The sequence below is a fragment of the Myotis nattereri genome (assembly GCF_964212035.1).
Source record: "Myotis nattereri genome assembly, chromosome: 2".
Lineage (NCBI taxonomy): Eukaryota > Metazoa > Chordata > Mammalia > Chiroptera > Vespertilionidae > Myotis > Myotis nattereri.
This window is the reverse complement of record NC_138076.1, coordinates 153847678-153871345: the sequence shown is the minus strand read 5'-3', so window position 1 is coordinate 153871345 and position 23668 is coordinate 153847678. Positions and strand designations below refer to the sequence as shown.

At 41.9% G+C, this 23668-nt stretch overlaps 2 protein-coding genes across 2 annotated transcripts in view; one reads left to right on the top strand and one right to left on the bottom strand.

Annotated features, from left to right (window-relative positions):
* Positions 1–5061: 5061 nt before the first annotated feature.
* On the bottom strand, positions 5062–5566 carry LOC308514676 (small integral membrane protein 20). Its single transcript, XM_081084944.1, has one exon. The coding sequence runs from the start codon at positions 5502–5504 to the stop codon at positions 5301–5303; it is 204 nt and encodes a 67-aa protein (XP_080941070.1). The 5' UTR covers positions 5505–5566; the 3' UTR covers positions 5062–5300.
* Positions 5567–9809: 4243 nt separating this feature from the next.
* The window catches only part of TBC1D30 (TBC1 domain family member 30), a gene marked incomplete at its 5' end in the record, with an annotated part of 76750 nt that continues 62891 nt past the window's right edge, over positions 9810–23668 (top strand). Inside the window, 2 exons of the mRNA XM_081084507.1 lie at positions 9810–10260; positions 16147–16311. Coding sequence (XP_080940633.1) covers positions 9810–10260; positions 16147–16311 — 616 coding nt within the window. The remainder of the gene's footprint in view (positions 10261–16146; positions 16312–23668) is intronic.

The following is a 23668-nucleotide window of genomic DNA, read 5'->3' as shown; positions in this document are numbered from 1 at the left end:
CAATATGTACATGACTTAACTCACTGGAATGCTGAGAAAATGATTTTATGGGGAAAACAATACTACTGGAAGCCATTTCCATAGATAGCTTTCTAGGCAGACCAAAAATACCAAATCTTCCCAAAGGGCAGCCTTGGAAAGCCCATTCATACCTCTAGGGGGCATTTTCCCTTGCCTTTAGGACCCTTTGAGGCCTGGCAAATGCACTGTATTCAGTTGCCCTCTTCTCAAGGATACAAATACATGTTAGTAATGATTTATATGTTTTCTCTTTGCATGGAAACAGTCTCATGCTGCAAAGCCACAGCCTCAGCAGTAAATAAGTTACTCCTAGAAATGATCTTCCCCACTTAGGGAATCCCCTCAAGCTCCACAGTGACCAGGGAACTCATTTCACAGGACAGATTATTCAATCTGTCTGTACGATCTGGCCGACTTCACATATCTGTTGTGCTTATCACCCCAAGTTCTCTGATCTTGTCGAACAGACTAAAAAGCAATCAAAACTTAATTGGCAAAACTCATAGGGTCCTTTAATCTGCCTCGGTCTAAGACTCTCCCCTTGGTATTGCTCAACCTAGGATCTGCTCCCTTTGGCAAGCATAGTTTGTCTCCTTTTGAAATTATTACTTGGAGACCTAAGAGATTAGATCAAGGAATGTATGAATCTGCACTGCTGAAGAAGACCTGTTGTTTATTGTAAAGAATGTATAAGGGCCCTTACGACTCACACTGCTAGAGCAATCTTTCTATGGCTTGCTCCCGGGAGGCAAAGATCTACAATCCACAATCTCCAACCTGGAAATTGTATCTATTGGAAATGCCATCTCTATAAAGATGACTTTCAGCCCCAATGGAAAGGGCCATATGAGATATTATTAACTAACCCATGTGCTGCTTAACTTAGAGGTATTGACTCATAGATTCATGTTTCTCATTTAAAAAATACCCACACCTGAGTGGTCAGCTCAGCCTACTGAAGATCTTAAGCTGAAAATCTCTGAACAACCCAAGACCACCACTAGAATTTTCATTCTGGATGGGAGCAGATGGTACCTAATGCAAAGGCTCTTCCAAGACCTCGGACCAGGCCAGTCAGTCAGACATGATTCCACACAGCAACCCTTGCACTTGTTCTTCCCTTTGAGCACCTTGGTTTCATTTACTGATCCTATTGCTATCACAACTGTGTTTTTTTTCCTGAACAAAACTCTTTTTGTTTGGTAATCCTCACCTGAGGATATTTTTTCCATTGATTTTTAGAGAGTGAAAGAGAGGGAGGGAATAGGGAGAGAAACATCAATGTAAGAGAGACACATCAATTGGTTGCCTCCCATACTCACTCCCACCAGTGCTGCGGATGGAACCTGCAACCCAGGTATGTGCCCTTGACCAGGAATCCAAACTGAGACCTTTCAGTCCAAGGGTCGACGCTCTAACTATTGAGATACCCTAGCCAGGGTTTGCCAGAACAAAACTCTTTTTTAAAAAAAATATATTTTATTGATTTTTTACAGAGAGAAAGGGAGAGAGATAGAGAGTTAGAAACATCGATGAGAGAGAAACATCGACCAGCTGCCTCCTGCACACCTCCTACTGGGGATGTGCCCGCAACCCAGGTACATGCCCTTGACCGGAATCGAACCTGGGACCCTTCAGTCCGCAGGCCGACGCTCTATCCACTGAGCCAAACCGGTTTCGGCCAGAACAAAACTCTTAAGAAAACATTCTTCCTTTTCCTAGCTCGTTAGTCTGATTTCATTGTGAACACACTCAGATTCTTATGTCTGCTTACTACAATGACTACCCTATTTGCCCTTCAACACCCTTTTGCTCCCACTATCCAGTGATTACCCAACAGTGCTAATTTAACTGACTGTTGGATATGCAACTGAGCTAACCATACTCATGATGAACCAGAATTAGTGGCTTGGCCCTTGAACCTTGAAAGCTTACAAAACCTAACTGGACATAACTCCAGATTTAAAGTCCTTCTTTATTCTCAAACCTCAAAAAATATTGATGGAATAAATGACCTTCCTGTGTCCAGATCCATTCATAAGCTCCCCTAACCCACAAAGAAATACCCATAAATACAGTCTGGACTCTTACCAATAACTTGCCTATCTGTTTTGAAAATATAAACAGTTCAGGCATACTTTCAGGTTTTGTCCCTTTAAAAATGTATGACTACACTCTTGTATGATGCAAACGACCATGAGTTCACAATTCAATGGGCCTTAAGTGACTACAATATTACTTCTTATGTTACCTCTCTAATGTTGGGAAATTCAAGGAATAATCCCACTCAGTCCTGCAAATGTCCTGCTCCCATATACTACTAGGGGCCTAGATAAAAAATCTGGTATTTGATGTAAAATGGATAAAAATCTATCTCTTAGAGAATTCCAGCCTGCAAAATTGTAACACTTTTAATCTTAACCCAAATATATAGAAACCTCAGGTGCTCTTTTAATCATTCTCACGATAACTTGAATGTCTTCTGTGTTGACAACTATTGTGGTCATCCAGCATATGAAGGCTATGAAGTCCCTCCTTCATAAGTAGGACTTCCCTCAGAGTCTGTGTTGAAGGACTAATTACATGATTTCACTTGAAGGTACTGGCTGTTTCTTCTTGTGTGGGATGCAAATGTATCACCTTGTCAACCCCATGGTGAGGCAGATATGGTATTGTGATATCAGCACCTGATACTGTCACCAGGAAGATTCTCCCTTCCTCTGCCATTATCCACAATCTATAAACTTTGACCAAAACAGACCAAATGGAATTGGTGTTTTGGGCATGGTCTTTTCGGTCCTCTTTCCACCTGATACCCCATAATAAATGAAGCTTTGGGTAGGCCTTCACTAGAGCTTCCTTTCAGGCATGGAGTATCTGAATTAGAAGACCATCAGAAATCTTACTATTTTTGTAGCACAAATATTGAATGCTACCACAACTTGAAGGACAACAAGTAATAATTGACAGTCTGGCTGGAAGTGTACTTCACAACTGTAGGGCTCTAGATGTGATAGGTGTCCAGCAAGGTGATATTTATGCCCTTTAGGAAGAATGTTTTCAATGTTAACAAATTAGATAAAGTGGTACAATAGTTTGAGGTTCTAAAACAAAATGTGCCGAAACCGATTTGGCTCAGTGGATAGAGCGTCGGCCTGCGGACTGAAAGGTCCTAGGTTTGATTCCGGTCAAGGGCATGTACCTGGGTTGTGGGCATGTACCTGGGTTGCGGGCATATCCCCAGTGGGGGAAGTGCGGGAGGCAGCTGGTTGATGTTTCTCTCTCATCGATGTTTCTAACTCTCTCCCTTCCTCTCTGTAAAAAATCAATAAAATATATTTAAAAAAAAATGTTAAGGTCCTTGAACAGACAGAACAGTACCCTATAAGTTAAGAATGGATAGACTTATTTAGCTGGCTGCCTAGAGGAACAGGGTTTCATTCTACATTACAGGACTTAATCATAGTGGGTTTTGTGATTATACTGTTCACTGCCTTAATTAGGTGTCTGACCAGGTGCATCAAACAACAACTAACAGCCACTACCACAATAATGGTAGCCCAATGCCTAGAGGTGTTAAAATGAATAAATTCGACTGAGACCACCTCTACAAAGGAACTTTTGATCTGAGGAATGTGACTTAGCCCTACTTCTGACAACCCCCTTGTTGCTCAGAGGTGGCCATAAACGCTCTTACTGGACACTCAGGAGACTACTCTCTCTTCTACGTGGAAAATGACATATCAGGAATGAGCATTCCTGGAGACGAGGGATCAATGTTGTTCTTCCAATGACATACCAATGATACTTCCCAATGGTTGATCAGCAATGCTTTCTCAGGAAAGATCTCAATCCGAAGAGGTAAATATGAAAGAAAAACAGCAAAATGGAGTTGATGTTGTCAAGAGAGCACTGTAAAATAGAGCTGGGCGGTCTCTGGGAAGCTGAGCTAACTCACTTCCTTCCATGTGCAACTGAACTTTTGAACTGGGCTAAACCAAAGGGCTACATCCTGATACAGTTTCTGGAACTGGTTCTGCATCACTAAACTCTCTATTAAATAAAATTTTCTCCTAGAAATGGACATAAACAATCAGTAATGGATAGCATGGTGTAAATTGGCTTGCCAGCCCCAATCACAGCTCCTTCAAAGCAATTTATGTAATCCTTTTGAAAGCCTCCCCTTTTCAGTCTTTATAAACTCTACCTCTTTCTTTCCTCCTCAGAACACATTGGGTTCCTACTTAAGTCTGTGACTTCTAGATTTGCAATTCCTAAGGCCTCCAAATAAATCTTTTGTTTGCCTTCCAGTTCTTGGCAAAATTGATTGACACTGGCAGGAGAAAGATAACAAAATAAATCAGCAGGTGATATGGTATGTTGGGAAGTATAATGGGGGAAAAAGAGAACAAAGACGGGGAAGAAGGGAATACTGAGAGAGAGGAGAGGGAGCTGTGATTTCACAGAGTGGTTAGGAAAATGCAGTGAGAAGACATCTAAGCAGAGATCTAACGCAAGTGAGAGAAGAGTCATATGGCTATTTGGGGGGAAATCATTCCAACAAGTGCAAAGACCTTGACTTTGCTTCCTTATTAGTTTTGTTGTTGTTGTTGTTGTTTTTTGTTTTTTTGTTTTGTTTTTTTCAAGTAAAAAGAAATCATTTTAATATGCCCAGTTTCACTTCTACTAATTCAACACTGATGCCTACTATGCATGCATTCCCATTGAGTCTGACTTGATTCCTATGCATTTATTTCCCAACACGCAGCCACCTTTGGCGAGTTTAGTTCATCTGAACTGTTTATTCTTAAAGAGGACAACGAAGGTTGTCCTTAAAGAGTTTTATCAGCTTTAACGCTCTCAGCGAGACCTCTGAGGCTCCTCGGCATGGTGGGTTTTCACTGAAATCTTCTACGTGGAAAATGGCAAAACAGACTCGGATCCTCCCAGGCCTCCTGGTTGCTTGTATTCATATCACAGCACACGGCTGGGTAAGAAGTAGAGACTGAATAATAAGTAGCTCTCCAAACACAGCTGGGCGAGGCAGCTTCATTTGTAGAAAGTAAAGCGAATCACGAAAACCTTCCTAATGGTGTGATTTGTTCCAGGGTTCTCTGGATATTAAGAAGGGAAGTATTAGTCCTTGTGCACGGTAATGTTTACGGCATTACAGTTTTCTTCTCCAGCCGTCGTCCTATATGAAGTGATTTATCGCACTTGCTGCAGAATGGAGAGCATGAAGATGTCTAATTTCATAATCAGAGCTGGTGACAGCCTTCTCATTTCCTGCCAAATGGATCAGACCACACTTTTAACCCTGGTGGCTGCACGTCTTCTTGAACAATGCCAGCCCGGTTTATAGCTTGTTCCTTCTTGTATTCCTCCGGCCGCATTAGGGGCCGGAAGTAGATGGGGTAGAAGGCGGCGCCGATCAAGGAGATGAAGCCGCCGAAAATGAGCGCGGTCCGAAGGTTCTGGGACATGGCGCCCGCGGGAACTGGCCCGGCCGGCTCTGAACCCCGCAACGCGGAATCCCGCTCGCGCTGCCGGGTCCTGACCCGGCTTGGAAGAGGCTGTTTTTTTTTTATATATATAGCAAAGGTGGAGATTTATTGAAGAACAAGTACAGACTCCCACGTGGGGAGAGAGAAAGAGTCCCACAGAACTGACTCCCATGTAGGGAAGGGGAAGAGTCCCCTCCTTATTAGTTCTTATTTTGCCCATTTTCTCTCCTCAGGTAATTTGGTAATGATGGGGAATGGGAAATAACTTTGAAGTTCTGATTAATTGAAAAATGTTGACCTGCTGTTTTTTTCCTGGCCTTTGTCACCATCCCCTTTAGCTCACGATGAGTTTCTTTATCCATAGGTCCTGAGAGAGAAACCCTGGATGAGAACAGTGTTGAAGACTAGCAATTATCACATCTCTAACTGGGTTGAGATAGAGAGAAAGGGCTGGGAAATCAACTAAGAAAAGAAATCCCATTTCAGTGTTTCCCTTTATAAAAGTGCTGCTTCTTACAAAGTTCGGCATATGAAGGAAGGCTCTCAGGACTCTATTCAATGCCAGAGACAGTAGAAAAAAAAAACAGCCTCAAAAAACAAAACAAAATCTCTCTATATAAAAGACTAATATGCTGTGTCTGACCCTCCAGGCAATGATGTCACATAGCAACGCCTGGCTTCTTCTCTCTAGCAACAACTAGCCTCCTTGCAGTTTCTTTAGCCCAGGAACACTACTTGCTTTATAGCCAGGTGGAAACACTTTACACTGTAATCAATTGTCTGTGAAGTGTTTTCCCGTGCCTCATCTCATTTGATCTTCACAGGAGTCATGGAGTAGGTAGATAGGCGACTCGGTAGAATCCTATTTTCTTTTCATTAGCCAGAAAAACAAAGATTTAGAAAGCTTAGAAACTTGATCTGACTGAAAAGAAGAAATGGTGAACCTTGAAAATGACTTCAGGTTTTCTCACCTCATAGAACAGCGGTTCTCAACCTGTGGGTCGTGACCCCTTTGGGGGTCAAACGACCCTTTCACAGGGGTCGCCAAAGACCATCGGAAAACACATATATAATTACATATTGTTTTTGTGATTCATCACTATGCTTTAATTATGTTCAATTTGTAACAATGAAAATACATTCTGCATATCAGATATTTACGTTATGATTCATAACAGTAGCAAAATTACAGTTCTGAAGTAGCAACGAAAATAATTTTATGGTTGGGGGTCACCACAACATGAGGAACTGTATTAAAGGGTCGCGGCATTAGGAAGGTTGAGAACCACTGGCGTAGAATATAGTCAAACACTGCTGCAGTTAAATATTTTACCCTTTGTTCTCCCTGCATGATCTACAATAATAATCTGAGTTGTATTGATATTTACTGCTGTGTTGCTGACAATTACCTGAGAGAGAAGTTGGGGTGCTTCACTGGGCTGGAAAAAGTTTAGCTAAATCAGAAAGCAGGTGTAATTAAGCACGTTTATTCTATGTCTATAAAAGGCTAAGTTGACTCCTGCATGCTCAATACATAAAAACTCTCCCTGGCGCCAATTGCACACATGTGTTTCCTTCTGTCATTGTCAATCGTGAATTTGGTTGACACTTCGATTATAGAGAAAGGGCGAATAGTGATATTAAAATATTTCTTCTAATTAATTTCCTTTCAATGTGCATGAATTCGTGTACTGGGCCACTAGTTATAAATAAATAATCCCATTCTATTTCATACATTTTAAAATTAAATAGATAACATAGTAGTTGATACAATTTAACATAAAATAATATTTCTAGTATAATTTTTAAAAATATATTTTAAAAGATTTCAGAGAGGAAGGGAGATGGAGAGAGGTAGAAACATCAATGATGAGAGAGAACCATTGATTGGCTGCCTCCTGCATGCCCTGCACTGGGGATTGAGCCTGCAACTTAGGCATATGCCCTATGACCTTGATCCCTCATAGATGGTTTATAGGTGGATGCTCAACCACTGAGCCATGATGGCCAGGTTCTAGTATAATTTTAAATTATGGATACCTAAGAGAAAAGTTATAAAACTTCTACTTTCCTTCTATTAACTCCAATTTCAAAATGGGTCCTATTGTTCTCACTCTATGTTTACATGTATTATGGTGGTAGTGTCAAGGGACCTGTAGGGCAAGGCTCTACTATGAAAGTGCCTTGAAATGTAAAAAGTGTGTTGATCAAACGTCAAGCATCACCACTGTTCACTAGGTGCACTGTTGCTTCTTTTAGAAATCTGGTAACAATTTAATAGCATTAGGAGATGGACATATATTCATCCATAAAGAAAAATGTGTTCATCCATAATGAAAGCCAGACTTTGGCTTTAAGAAAAGTTCACTTTATTCTTTGTGAATGGGCAGTTATTTAGACACTCCATGCCTCAGTTCCCTCATCTGAAAAGTGAGGATAAAATAGTATTTACCTTTGTAGCTATGCATGTTTATTTTGATGATGATTATTTCACAATATATACAAATATTGAATTACTAGAGACTCCGTGCACAAAATTTGTGCACTGGTAAGGTCCTTAGCGGCTGCTGGCCGGGTATTCCCTCCCTTCCCCCAACTGCCTGCTGCTGCCACCAGCCGGGGCCTCCCTCCCTTCCCCCAGCCAGCCCTGCCCCCTGGTCGAACTCCCAGACAAACTCCTGGTGGAGGGGACAATTGCATACTACGCTTTTATTCTACAGGAGGAGGAGGATTGTTATACACTTGAAACTAATATAATGTTATGTGGTCAGTTCTACTCAAACAAATAGTACTTACCTGCTTTATAGTATTAAAGTGAGATAGTGCCTGGGACTCCATTTAAAAACAAAACAAAACAGTGCCTGGCCCAAATAAAGCTCTCAAAGAAGCTGACAATTATTAAACTAGAGGCCCAGTGCACGGATTCATGCACTGGTGGGGTCCCTCAGCCTGGCCTGCGGGGATCGGGCAGAAACTGGCTCTCCAACATCCCCCGAGGGGGCCCAGATTGCAAGAGGGCACAGGCCAGGTTGAGGGACTCTACTGGTGCATCCGTGCACCAGGCCTCTAGTATGCATATAAGATCATTGGCTAATCCAGTGGTGGTGAACCTATGACACATGTGTCAGAGGTGACACTCGAACTCATTTTTTTGGTTGATTTTTCTTTGTTAAATGGCATTTAAATATATAAAATAAATATCAAAAATATAAGTCTTTGTTTTACTATGGTTGCAAATATCAAAAAATTTCTATATGTGACACGGCACCAGAGTTAAGTTAGGGTTTTTCAAAATTCTGACACACTGAGCTCAAAAGGTTCATCATCACTGGGTTAATCTCTTCCCGACCGCCCCCTTCCCTCTGAGATTCATCATTCTGTTCCATGTTTCCATGCCTGTGGTTTCCGCTCCTGCATTGAGCATCTGCCCCCAGGTGGTCAGTGCGCGTCATAGCTACTGGGTGGTCGGCTTTTATATATAGATTTGTGAAAATATCTGCAGTGGAAGGGTACCTCAGCGTTCAATTGAGGCCTACCATAAACATACATCTCTCAGGATATCATGTAAGCGTTTGTTTACTGTCAAAATCAGTGACATCAATTTATTATTAGTGTGGTTATCTCCTGGGCATTAAATCCTCATTCTGTTAGGTCTGGTGCCAGGGAATTAGTTGCCCTTAACCCAGTACTTTATCGCTGGAGGAAAAAGTTCACAGCGCTATTAAATCTGAAGTATATGTCAGCGCTTCAGGAAGGTTATCAGAATCTAGCTAAGAACACCTTGAAAGGCACCCAAGTCTGGCGGGAAGGTGAGAAGGGCTGGGCACTGTGCCCTGGGGATGTGGAGAAGGGAGCTCCCCGCCTCTGTCTACCGGTTGGCGTTGAGAACGCTCCCGGCATTATTTCCAACCGGCGGCTGAATAGGATGTAGGAGTTGCTCCCCGTTGGAGTTAAGTCACGTGCTTGAAGGGGAAGGTGGCAGCGCCAGAGCGCCCTGCCCCCTCGGGCCGGAGCCGGGCCTCACCTGCTGCAGGTGTCCCCAGGTAGCCCAACGGCGTGGCCGCCGGCTCTCCTCCCGCTGGAGCCCAGGACCAATGCCGGCCCGGAGAGGGGAGGGGGCGGTGGGGGGAGGCTAGCCGCCTTGGGGATCCGGAGCTCGCTGGCTGGGCGCCCGGCCGAGGGCACCCCGCGGGGGAAAGGCCGCGCCTCCTCCCGGAACTGGCAGGCGGCCGGCGGGGAGCGGCGGGAGCTGGGCGCCGGGCGCCGCGCACCACGCCGCGGGCTATGGAGGTCCTTCCCACGGGCCGGGGCCCGACCCTGCGCCCGGAGCCTGAGGTCAGGACGGAGGACGGCGTGGAGGAAGCGGTTCCTGCCGTGCCCCCGGCTCCACCCCTGCGGGGCGCGCCCGCGGCGGGGCTGCCGCCGGACCCCCAGGATCCCTGGGAGGGCGAAGAGGACGCGGAGCCCGGCGAGCGGCGGGGCGGGCGGACCAGCCGCACGGCGTCCCTGGTGAGCGGGCTGCTCACCGAGCTGTACAGCTGCACCGAGGAGGAGGAGGCGGCCGGCGGGGGCCGCGGGCCCGGGGGCCTCCAGCGGCGCCGCGACAGCCTCGACAGCTCCACCGAGGCCTCGGGCTCCGACGTGGTCCTGGGCGGGCGCGGCGACTCCCGGGAGCTGCAGGAGCTGCGGGAGCGGCCGAGCGAGCAGCACCAGCGCCTGTACCTGCGGCAGAAAGGTGAGGGTGGGAGGGGAGGGGGCTGCCAGAGGGGGTTCCTGCCGGGGGGGGGCGGGGGAGGGGGGAAGGGGCTGCCGGTGGGGGGACCTGCCCGAGGGCGGGCCTGCCGGAGAGGGAGCGCCGCAGCCCCCCAGCCCTGCGCGCCCGGGCCCCCGCGCCCGCCTGTGCGCACCCGGACTGAGCCGTCTAGCGCACAGATTGTTAAGTTCGGGGTGTCTCCATGGATGGGTCGCTGGCGTCCACAGTGTCACGGAAACACGACTAGACGTATTTCTTATCGTCTCCCCGACCCGCATCCCCTTCGAGCCGTGGAGTGGAGCCTCCGTTGTTGGCGTGGCAGCTGCGGTCTCCACCCCGCCCCGTGTGTTTGTGGAGGCTCCATGGGGAGAGGCTGTCCAGGCTCTAATGTCGCCAGAACAGCTGTTAGGACAGGTTTGGAGTTTCTGATAAGTTCACGTGAAGTGACTTCGGGCGCTGGGAGCAGTGAGGCATCTGGGGGCTTTTTTTTTTTTTTTTTTAGTTTAAATTAGCGGTTCTCAACCTGTAGGTCGCGACCCCTTTGGGGGTCGAATGACCCTTTCACAGGGGTCGCCTAAGACCATCGGAAAACACATATATAACTACATATTGTTTTTGTGATTCATCACTATGCTTTAATTATGTTCATTTTGTAACAATGAAAATACATCCTGCATATCAGACATTTACATTACGATTCATAACAGTAGCAAAATTACAGTTATGAAGTAGCAACGAAAATAATTTTATGGTTGTGGGTCACCACCACATGAGGAACTGTATTAAAGGGTCTCGGCATTAGGAAGGTTGAGAACCACTGGTTTAAATAATGCCCCTCCCTGGCCACACTACTGGGATAGTGTTTAACTAGCGAGGCAGAATAATTCCATAATTCGGTTTCTAAACAGAACGTGTGCGTTCCATTTCTGCCAGAACGTCTGGTTTCAAGAAGCTCACTAGGTGGACTTTTCATTAGTGGAGGGCCCTAGAGTATTAGCATTAGCACTTGGAGAATGTTGACATTATCAGTTGGAGAGGCCATCTGAAAATGGCCTTGGTTTCCAGGGGGAGAGGAGAATTTGTTGTTTCTTTTGTTACCAGACTCTGATGCTGTGTCCTAATTGAGATCCCCCTCCCCCTCAACTGCTAATAAGTAGTTTGCCCTTCAGGCACTAACACAATTATTACAGTCCTCTTTTTTTAAATAGATATGCCATGACTTCAATTTACAAAATGAAGTGAGGTGTGGAAAACATGCTAAACCACAACAGTTCTTGAATTCATGTCCTGGTGCTAAACTACCAGGGGAGAGGGGAAAGAGAGGATGCCTACGATAATAATATCCTGTCTCCTCTAATTGAAAAATCAGACTAGCTGTTGCTAGAAAACAAAAGAAAAGAAAAAAAAAAAAACTAACCAGAAAAGGAATAAATCTGTCTGCTTTCTCAAATCTATGTAAACAGCTTTCAGCTTCCTCTTTTGGCTTCCCAGTGAAGATTTTTTCCCCCCAGCTGATTGTTACAAACGACTTCCACCTTCCTCCCCCTGCCTGGGACTTTGCTGGAGTTGTGCCATTTCATTTGATACAATTATTTGGCTGTTCACCGGGCGTCTGTTTATGCCTGGAGTTCCGCAGGGCAATAGTTCTTTTAGAATCCAACAAAATCAATTTTGAAGAATTATGATTTAGCTTTTCATTACCGAGCAAATTTGGAGGATTAGTAATTTCCTTTTGGAAGAGGAAATATGGCAAGCTAATTTTTAAAGAAGTAACAGTACAGCTTTGCAAGTGGATTTCAAAGAAGTGACCACTATAGTAATCATTCTTTTTTTAAAAAAATTTAAATTCTTTATTGTTTAAAGTATTATGTAAGTCTCCTTTTTCCCCCATTGACCTCTCCCCGGCCGCCCCCACCCCCTAGCACATGCCCTCACCCCCCTACTATCTGTGTCCATTGGTCATGCTCATATGCACGCATGCAAGTCCTTTGGTTGATTTCTTAACCGCTCACCCCCTGCCTTCCCTCATAGGCTGGACAGTCTGTTCAATGCTTCTATGACTCTGGTTCTATTTTTGTTCATCAGTTTAGGTTGTTCATTATATTCCACAAATGAGTGAGATCTGTGATATTTATCTTTCTCTGACTGGCTTATTTCACTTAGCACAGTGGTTCTCAACCTGTGGGTCTCGACCCCTTTGAGGGTTGAATGACCCTTTCACAGGGGTCGCCTAAGACCATCGGAAAACACATATTGAATATATAATTACATATTGTTTTTGTGATTAATCACTATGCTTTAATTATGTTCAATTTGTAACAATGAAAATACATACTGCGTATCAGATATTTACATTACGATTCATAACAGTAGCAAAATTACAGTTCTGAAGTAGCAACGAAAATAATTTTATGGTTGGGGGTTACCACAACATGAGGAACTGTATTAAAGGGTTGAGGCATTATGAAGGTTGAGAACCACTGACTTAGCATAACGCTCTCCAGTTCCATCCATGCTGTTGCAAATGTTAAGAGTTCTCTTTTACAGCAGCGTAGTATTCCATTGTGTAGATGTACCACAGTTTTCTATAGTAATCATTCTTAAGATATATAAGAGTCTGCTTTGCCCAGGTCTCAGTCTTATTGCATGGTTAGTTGCTTGTTAATCTTTTCTTTCAGTCAACCCTGTTAGGATGAATAAGATACCATATTCTAGCCCTGACTGGTTTGGCTTAGTGGGTAGAACGTTGGCCTGCGGACTCAAGGGTCTCAGGTTCGATTCCGGTCAAGGGCATGTACCTTGGTTGCAGGCACATACCCAGTAGGGAGTGTGCAGGAGGCAGCTGATTGATGTTTCTCTCTCATCGATGTTTCTAACTCTCTATCCCTCTCCCTTCCTCTCTGTAAAAAATCAATAAAAAAATATATATTTTAAAAAAGATACCATATTCTAATAGCCATGCCCCCTCCACCTTTATCAATAAACATCATTAGAGTACTAAGAAAAAAAATCAGGTGATGGAAACAGCTGTCTGCTTAATTTTACAGCTTATTAGGTTACCTGTTTTTGTTCTTTTCCAGGGTAAAAAAAAAAAAATCAACATAGTACCTAGTAGGAGTCTCATATAATGCAGATAACCTGTGTATTCTCTCTTTTTTTCTGTCAGAGATTTTGCTGTAGCATCGATGTAGCACCTATTTCTACATATTTCGCATGTGTGGGTCCTTTATTTATTTGAGGCACCAAAATGGTTTCTCAGGAAATCTACACTCTTCTCAGAGTTTTCATTATGGGATGAACTTTGGAGTCAAATGCTTGAGCTGATATCCTGCTGCTGTTCCTTACTAACAGTGGGACCTCACGCAAGCTACTTAACCTCTCTGTCTCATTTCTCTCACTTATAAGTAGAAATAATAATACCTACTTCACAGGACTGTACTGAGAATTATATAAGTTAATGTGTATAACATGCTCAATAAGTGTTAGATATAATAATAATATTTATTATATACACTGGGATTCCTTAGAAAGATAATTGTCCATTGTTTGTCACTTGATGATCTCATTTTTCCTATTTATTTAAAACTGTGTGAGGAGCTGTAGCTGGTGCCATGGGGCATGCAAAGGTAAAGAAGACTTTATTCCTGTCTTTGGGATGCTTGTATACCAGCAAATCATGCTGTAGGTTTCCAAACTGAACTCTGAAGATTTTCCCATATTGGACAACACATATAATTCAGAGACCCACAGAGCTGTAGGTACCATTAAGAGTTGCTGAAAAATGACTCTTTTGTGGAAGAAAGTATAATTTAAATGCAAGATGATAGTCCTACCCCTAGAACAGTGGTTCTCAACCTTCTGGCCCTTTAAATACAGTTCCTCATGTTGTGCCCCCAACCATAAAATTATTTTCGTTTCTACTTCATAACTGTAATTTTGCTACTGTTATGAATCGTAATGTAAATATCTGATATGCAGAATGGTCTTAGGCAACCCCTGTGAAAGGAAAAATTTTAAACATTCAAAGAAAGGCTACCTGCTCTCTCTGAAGGAATCTAAGAATGTAGAGCCTCTGATCTCTTCTGGTAGCTGTTTCTCATAGTTGACCGTTCTTAGAACCCAGGTAGTTTCATTTAACCTAAGTGAGCTCTGATTTCCCATGACATGCCACCGTGTTTGAACTCAGGGTGAGAGAGATAACTGGTCTGTGTTCTCTTCTTCATAGACATTCCTTCTTCTTTCTTATTTTAGTGCTGTTTATGTTAGTGTTCATAAAGAGTATTCACATTTGTTTCTCAGAATAATCTAGTATTCTAAGCATAATTTGAGTCTTTGAGCACGACCTTGCCTAAGATCACACAGATAGTTGGTTGGTCCAAAGGAAGTTCTTGTTCACTCAAGGTCAATTAGCATTTTCCAAATGATGGGGTCAGCTATGACAGAGGTTAAAGCAACGCCCTGCACTTCTCTTATACTGACTCAAAAAGTTCACTTCCTCTGACCTCTGAAGTACTTTTCTTACTTTTGAACATTTCTTTTGTTCTCTTCTGATCCTGCCTAGTTTCTCCTAATCATTTTCAACAGGAGTAGATCCAACCCCCACACAGGACCTCTACTGAGGGCCTAGCCAATGCCAAGCTGAGCAGGAGGCTTTCCTGCCTGGCTGTTCACACTGTAATGACTGACGGTAATGTCAGGAGTGACAAACAACACTCCCAAATTGTTATGGTCATTCACATAAAGATTGTTGACATTTCTGATTCCCAAGTCTTTTTTTCACTTGTAGAAACTGCTGTTGAGAATATTAGCTTTATGAATATAGAATTATTTTTAATTTATTCATTTAAAGGAAATGTACTTTCTGCACATTTGAAAAATTACTGAGTTTCGAAGATGAGATATTGTACCTAATATTCAAGCTATTGGAAGACTGTATATTTAAAACAAAAACAGTATTTTCACATTTATCTGCATTAGAAAATGGTAGTATTATTTACTTTTGGCTGATTATTTACAAACAAAGGTGAATACTTTAAAAAATATTTATCAGGCCCTAGCTGGTTTTGCTCAGTGGATAGAGCGGACTGAAGGGTCTCTGGTTCGATTCCGGTCAAGGGCAGGAGCCTTGGTGGCAGGCTTGATCCCAGGTCGTGGTTGGGGCCGGTGCGGGAGGCAAACAATCGATGTGTCTCTCTCACATTGATGTTTCTCTCTCTCTGTCTCTCCCCATCCTCCCTCCCTTCCACTCTCTTTAAAATTCAATGGAAAAATATCCTTCAGTTAGGACTAACAACAACAACAAAATATTTATCAGGTTTATCATTGATGCAACAGACTCGAAAAGATTATTTTCTTGCAGCTTAGTCTGTAAGTACATTGATGATACCAAATATACATGCTAGTTTTCAAGCTATAAAAGGCAAATATGCAACCAGAGCTAAATATGGTAAAAGTTAAGAGTCTTGCTTACATATTACAGGTGGATAAAGTTTATTTTATAGTACAGTGGGGCCTTGATTACGAGTTTAATTCGTTCCGAGACCGAGCTCTTTAAGGAGCTCGTTAACTCAAATTACTCTGTCAACTCAATGCAAAAAATCCGTGGAGAGACAGCTGGTATCTCAAAAAACTCGTTAGTCGGGACACTCGTAAGTCAAGGCCTCACTGTATTTGTCTCATTGACAGGGCAAGAAATGGATGAGTGACTTATTTGATCAGAATATCTTAACTGAATACTGAGTGAGAACCCAGAATTACCTGCATGGATGTTCTAGAATCTAGATAATTATCTTACAATTAGCATCATGTTGGCATTTGTATTCCTCTCAGGGTTTTTACTGTTCTATTTTAAATCTTCTTTTCTAATAGACGCTAATGAACTGAAGACGATCCTCCGAGAGCTTAAGTACAGAATTGGCATTCAGTCGGCGAAGTTACTCCGGCAGCTGAAGCAGAAAGATCGGCTTCTGCATAAAGTCCAGAAGAACTGCGACATTGTGACTGCGTGCTTGCAGGCCGTGTCACAGAAGAGAAGTAAGTGCTGGAGTGGGGTTAGCCCTTTTGCCACATGCGACCGGAAGGGTAGTGAGCTGAGTCAATAGTCGTTGTGTTTTTGAATCTGTTGAAAAGTTTTAAATGGAAATTTATCCCCTCAGAACTAAGAACTACGAACAACTTGTACAGCTTCCAGTTTTTTTTCAGTTAAAATGAATGTTGCATGTCTGAGGTTACAAACTTAGTTTTCTTATTCTCTATTTGCAGCAGCACTTCACTGTGACATTGGTTATTTTTACATGATGCTACGCAATGACGAAAATCTTTATTCTAAAAACAGCACCCAATAGATACAACCTAAAAGGCATATCTTTGTTTTCGTGTTCTCTTTGTGTTTAATAAGTGAATTAAAAACTGATTTAAAAGGAGACTCCTGTAACAGGATCTTACAACTTGCTCTGAGTCCTGAAAAGGACAAAATATTTTAACAAACCCATCTAGTAGGTAATCCGGTCATAACTAAGAGATTCATGGTTTCTTAATTGAGTTAAAAATTGTTAAATTGCTAATGCATGTCAAATACCAGATAAAAGCTTGTGAATTAATTTTGTAATTCTCCATGCAATCGTTTTATGTTTTATTCTGCTAACATTTCCCTATTTTTGTTTTGTATTCTTTATTAACATGCAGCATGGCAGAACAGTATGTTCAGGTATGGTAAATATAGGCACCAACGAAGTGTTTTGCTAAAACACCTGTGGCAACTTTTTAGGTGCATGTGAAAGTTGCCTTTTCCTGTTCCTTTACTCTGTCACATTTTATATGTAAAGTGACACTTCCTAGATTTTTTTTTTTATTCCAAATTAAGATGTGTTTCTTTCCATAAAACAATTTTCAGGGTGTGGTTAGTTTCAGATTACATTAATGGCTACATTCTATTCTTATGTTTTTTATTAAAAGACAGTTCTATGTTTTCTTCCTCCTCTTTTATTATATCACTGTTTGTTATCCCTAAATTCTTCTTCTTGCTGTTTACTAAAGAAGGTTTCAACCTAATGTGTATTAAATACAATGCTGCTCAGCTATCATAATGATATAATGGTCCATCTGAGAACCAGGAATATAGTTGAGTAGACTTTTTTTTTAGGTTATATAGATTGTAATTGATTTCAGAGGGAGGAAGGGCGAGGGAGAGAGAGAGATAGAAACATCAATGATGAGAGAGAATCATTGGCTTGGCTGCCTCCTGCACAACCACCACTGGGGATGGAGCCCACAACCCAGGCATGTGCCCTGACTGGGAATTGAAGCGTGACCTCCTGGTTTGTGGGTCAGTGCTCAACCACTGAGCCACATGGGCTGGGTGTTGAGTAGACTGTTTTTGAATAGAGTTTTCTCCAGAGCCAGGCACTTATCTGAAGTAGCTGGTGAAGGAGGAGGGTATAGATATATACACCGAGTAGCCAGATTATTATGACCACCCCATCAGTACTTCATTGACACTTCCAAAAATACTGAATATTGAAAACTTCCTAACCAAATACTTTCACGGTTTTATTATTATTATTATTATTATTATTATTTGCATAACTAATTCACTTCATTGTACTGATGGGGTGGTCATAATAATCTGGCCAGTCATAATAATCTGGCCAGTCATAATCTGGCCACTCAGTGTAGATGTGTTTATATGTATGTTTATCTATAAAACATTGGCAAGCATTATAGGTATCTGCTGTTTTTCCATGGATTCTGATTGATTCACAAGTGCCCAGTAAGTATGTTATTATTTTCCTCTTTTATTTTAAGATGAAAGTTTTGATTCTGATATTTCTCTTTTCACAATTGTGTTTTCACCTACCCATTGTTGTTGCTTGTATCAGAAGTTAAAAGCACTAAGTGGTAAGTGCACTTTGTGGTAAGCGGGGTGTGGATGTGTGGGAAAGCATCCGGGAGATGGAGCCGGTGTCAGGAGACCGAGAGGCATGTCAGGCTGGCACAGGACCGTGGGCTGATGAATACCAGGGACTGAGTCATTTAGGATTTGAACCTACTTGCCTGATGAAAGGACCAGCATTTATGTCTTGTAGAAAAATGTCTCCATAAGCATCAGTGGGACTCGTAAATTGGTGAATGCGCACTTCCCATGTACTTTAGGGTTTGTCTCTTTAATTCTTGACAGGGTTTTGCGTTTCAGACAATATAGGGTTAATGGCTCTTTTCCTTGGGAGTTCAAGTCTCACCTTGGTAATAAGACTCTGTTAAATGGAACAGAATATTTTTTGTTGACTTAAGGAATAACGGTGCATCAAAATGATCATTTTCATCATATGATACTGTTTTATGATGTAGATAGATGGTGTTAGAAATTTGATTAGGTGGTTCTTTTAAATCCCTTTTAGATCTACAGAGGTTAGATGTTTTGTGAGTAAATGCCTTCTTCCAGTAGTTGCACTTTTTGCCTCTTTCCTCAAGGTCCAATAATAACAATTAGAGTTCTGAAGAATTGAGATTTAACTATCACACTGAGCTTTCATTTTAGTAGTGATTGGCACTGATGCATTCAAATACCGCATACATGTTGACTCATTTACATTTAATATGCAAAAATCCGGATAACCTTTTTACCCCACATGGATTCAGTGCTTATAGTTCTTTCCATGAGTGACTTTTCTCCTTCCATAACTTCCTGTGGAATAAAACTATTTTAATGTTTATTAAAATGGGTTATTTCCTGTTGATAAATTAAAGGGGTATAGTAATTTTGAAATAAGAATCATAAGTAAGTGTGGATTATGAACCAAAATGACTAGGTCATTTTTATTTCTAACACAGATGATGCAACTATGTAGACTTTATAGTTTCCTACACTAAGCCTTATGGTAGAAAACATTTATTTTAAAACTGGTGGGAATAAGAAAAGCAGGATCAAAACTTGCCTCACAGAAGAGCAGATTTCCCCCTTATGTTTATCCATTCATCTAAGGATAATCATGGTATAACCAGTTTAATATTAATAATAAAATCAATGCCCTAGCTGGTTTGGCTCAGTAGATAGAGCGTCGGCCTGTGGACTGAAAGGTCCCGGTTCTATTCCGGTCAGGGGCACATGCCGGAGTTGCGGGCTCAACCCCCAGTAGGGAGCATGAAGGAAGCAGCCGATCAATGATTCTCTCTCACCATTGATGTTTCTATCTCTCTGTCCCTCTCTCTTCCTCTCTGAAATCATTAAAAAAATAAGATTAATAATAATAAGAATGGCAGCAGCTGTAACCATTCATTATATACCTGCTTTCAGCCAAAATGTTGGTTTTGTCTCATAGTGATTCAAATAAAGTATGTATCTTTAGGCACATTGTGTTAGGAAGCTGATATTCAGAAAGTTTAATTTGCTAAAGTCTCATAAGTAAGTGGTTGAGATGGAATTTGAAGATAGATATCTCAAAAGTCCACTCTACCATAAATTGTGACAAGAGGGTTCTATTTCTTAGCAATTAATTGATACTTCTGTAATAGTATTAGAATACTAGAGGCCTGGTGCATGGATTCATGCACCAGTGGGGTCCCTTGGCCTGGCCTGTGGGATTGGGCTGAAACCGGCTCTCTGACATCCCCGGAGGGTTCCTGGATTGCGAGAGGGCACAGGCCAGGCTGAGGGACCCCAACAGTGCATGATAAAGGCTGGGGTGGGATGTGGGAGGTTGGCCAACCAGGGAGGGATCTTGGGAGGGCTCCAGGGCATGTCCAGCCTCGTCTCACTCAGTCCTGATCGGCCGGACCCCAGCAGCAAGCTAACCTAACAGTTAGTGTCTGCCTCCTGGTGGTCAGTGCATGCCATAGCAAGCGGTTGAGCGGCATTAGCATATCATTAGCATATTACACTTTGATTGGTTGAATGGATGACCAGAGAACTGGATGCTTAGCATATTAGGCTTGTATTGTATAGGACTAGAGGCCCAAAGCACGAAATTCATGCAAGAGTAGGCCTTCCTTCCCCAGCTGCCAGCACTGGCTTCCCTCCGGCTGCTGGCACATGGGACCCGGGCTTCCCTCTGGCTGCCGACAGTCACCCGGGACCTGGGCTTCCTTCGTAGCTCAGGCTTTGTCTGGAAGGACGTCCGGTCTAATTAGCATATTACACTTTTATTATTATAGATGGGTGGAACAATAAGAAATTTGTAACATGCATAGGACATAATACAATTTTCAGGTTTATGTATTCTGAATATGAGTCTTTTTCAGATATATGTGCTGCAAATACCTTTTCCATTGATTTTTTTTTTTTTTTAGAGTGGAAGAGAGAGGTAAAGACAGAGAGAAATATCGATGTGAGAGAAACACATCTATTGGTAGCCTCCTGCATCCCCTGACCAGGGCCCATGCTGGGGACGAGCCTGCAACCACGTACGTGACCTTGACCAGAATTGAACCCGGGACCTTTGGTCTGCAGGCCGATGCTCTATCCATTGGCCAAACTGGCTAGGGCTCTGCTGTTGCTTTCTCAAATTTCTTAATAATTTTTGAACAAGGGGTCCACAAATTAGGTAACCAGTTTTGCCTTTATGGCTGGTTCTTTTTCTATCCTGTTTAAGAAATCTTTCAATAGCAAACTCATGAAGAATTTCTCCCACATTATTTCCTAGAAGCTTTATTATTTTGTTTTCATTTCTAGATCTAGGTCCACCTGGAATTGATTCATTATGCTGTGTAACATGAAATAGGAGTCATTTTGTCCACATGGATATCTAATTGACTCAGCCCTGTTTATTGAAGAGATCATCCTTTTATCATTGCTCTGGGGAGCCATCTATATATATAAGAGCCTAAGCGACTGTTACGACCTGTTGACTGAACGTCTGGTCAACCGGTTGCTATCACGCACACTGACCACCAGGGGGCAGATGCTCAATGCAGGAGCTGCCCCCTGGTGGTCAGTGTGCTCCCACAGCCAAACTCCCGCATCCGCCCCCCCCCCCCCCCCCCGCCCGCCAGCCCCAATCGGCCCAATCACCAGCCAGGCTGAGGGACCCCACCTGTGCATGAATTCATGCACCGGGCCTCTACTTGTATAAAATCAGGTGTCCAGTGTGTCTGAGTCTCTTTTTACACTCTTATTCTATTTTGCCTTATTTGTTTATCCTGGGCCAATACAACACTGTCTTACTTACTGCACTTTCTGATAACTCCTAATATCTGATAGTGTAGATTCTTACCTCTTGTTCTTCTTCAAGATTCTTTTGGTTATGATTGGCTCATTGGAGGGTGAATTGACATCTTTACAATGTGGAGTCTTCCAATTTATAAATATGGTGCTTTAAAATTTATTTGAATGTTTTACAGTTTTCTATGTAGAGGCCTTTCGTATAGGTTTTACTAGATTTATTCTTAAGTAGCTCAGATTTCTTGATGCTCTTTTAAATTGGTATCTTTTTAAAAATTAATGTTCTGTTTGTTTCTAGTACATTTAAATATGGTTGTTTTTACACATTGACCTTATATCTAGTAATCTTACTTTTTCTCTTTTTTTAATTCTAATTATCTGTAAATTATTTTGTATGTTTCTAAGTATATAATCTTTAGCATCTGTGAGTACTATTAGTTTTATGGATTTACAGATTAATTTTAATTGACTTCAGAGAGGAAGGAAAGGAGAAAGAACAAGCGAGATATATATATATATATATATATATATATATATATATAGAGAGAGAGAGAGAGAGAGAGAGAGAGAGAGAGAGAGAGAAACATATACGCCTGACCAGGGATCAAATTCCAAACCTAGGTATGTGCTCTGACCAGGAGCCAACCCTTGACTTTCTGGTGCATGGGATGGCGCTCTAACCAATTGAGCCACACAGGCCAGGGCTGATTTCTTTACCATTCTTTAATGTCTTTTTCTCAGTCTGTGCACTGGCTAGGATCTCTAGAATAATGTTGAATAGGAGTAGAGACAATGGGATGAAAATTTTTGTTTATGTTCAACCTAAGAGGGAAAGTTTTCTTTTCATGTTTCACCGTTAAATTCAATGCTTCCTAAAAGTTTTCTGTAGAAATCCTGTAATAAATTAAGGAATTTCGCCCTGGCCATTGTGGTTCAGGGGTTGAGCATGGACCTAGGAACCAGGAGGTTCGATTCCTGGTCAGGGCACATGCAGGCTCAATCCCCAGTGTAGAGTATGCAGGGGGCAGCCAATCAATGATTCTTTCTTATCATTGATGTTTCTTTCTCTCTTTCCTCTCCCTTCCTCTCTGAAATCAGTAAAACTATATTTTTTTAGAAATTAAGGAATCTCCTTGTCCAATTTGCTAAGATGATGAATTTTTATCATATACTTTATTACTGTATTGAGATAATATGATGAATTTTATGTATTTTATTGAATGTTAAAACCTCTTTGCATTCTTGGAAAATTCTAAGCAACATATATATTTATATAATCTGGATTTGGTCTGCTAATATTTTTTTTTTTTTTTTAATATATTTTATTGGTTTTTTACAGAGAGGAATGGAGAGAGACAGAGAGTTAGAAACATCGATGAGAGAGAAACATCGATCAGCTGCCTCCTGCACATCTCCCACCGGGGATGTGCCCGCAACCCAGGTACATGCCCTTGACCGGAATCGAACCCGGGACCCTTCAGTCCGCAGGCTGACGCTCTATCCACTGAGCCAAACCGGTTTCGGCTGGTCTGCTAATATTTTGTTTATGATTTATGGCTATGTTATGCGTGAGATTAACCTATAATTTTCCTTTCTTGTAACGCTCTTTTCAGGGCTTGGGAGCCTCATAATGAAGTTACAAAGTGTGCCCTCCTTTTCCATTCTTTGGAAGACATTGTGCTAGACTGGATTATTATTTCCTTCATGTTTGGTAGAATTCACTAGCAAAACATTGGTCTGATGTTTTCTTTGTAGGAAGGGCTGAAATGATGGATTCAACTTTAAACAAAATAATTATAGGATCATTTGTATTTTCTATTTCTTCTTGTATTAGCTTTGGGAAATTATATAGAATTTGCCCATTTCACATAATTTTTCACATTTACGGGCATAATATTCTTGGGATCCTTTAGTGTTTTAAGATACTAAAACAATTTCACTGATTTAAATAGGAATTCACTTACTACTTAAAACATTTTTATCATTGAGTGTATCCTCATAAAGAATATTCTAATACATGTGTATCTATTTTAAAAGTAATTAAACAAAGATCTATGTATGTGGATATCTACTTATCAAGATTGAATAGTAGATATTACTGTCACGTTAGAAGTCTCTGTGTGTGCTTTCCTGGTTGAAATCTCTCTCCCCATTTATGTTAATTACTAGAGGCCCAGTGCATGAAATTCATGCACAGGTACGTTCTCTAGGCCTGGCCAGCGATCGAAGTGTGAG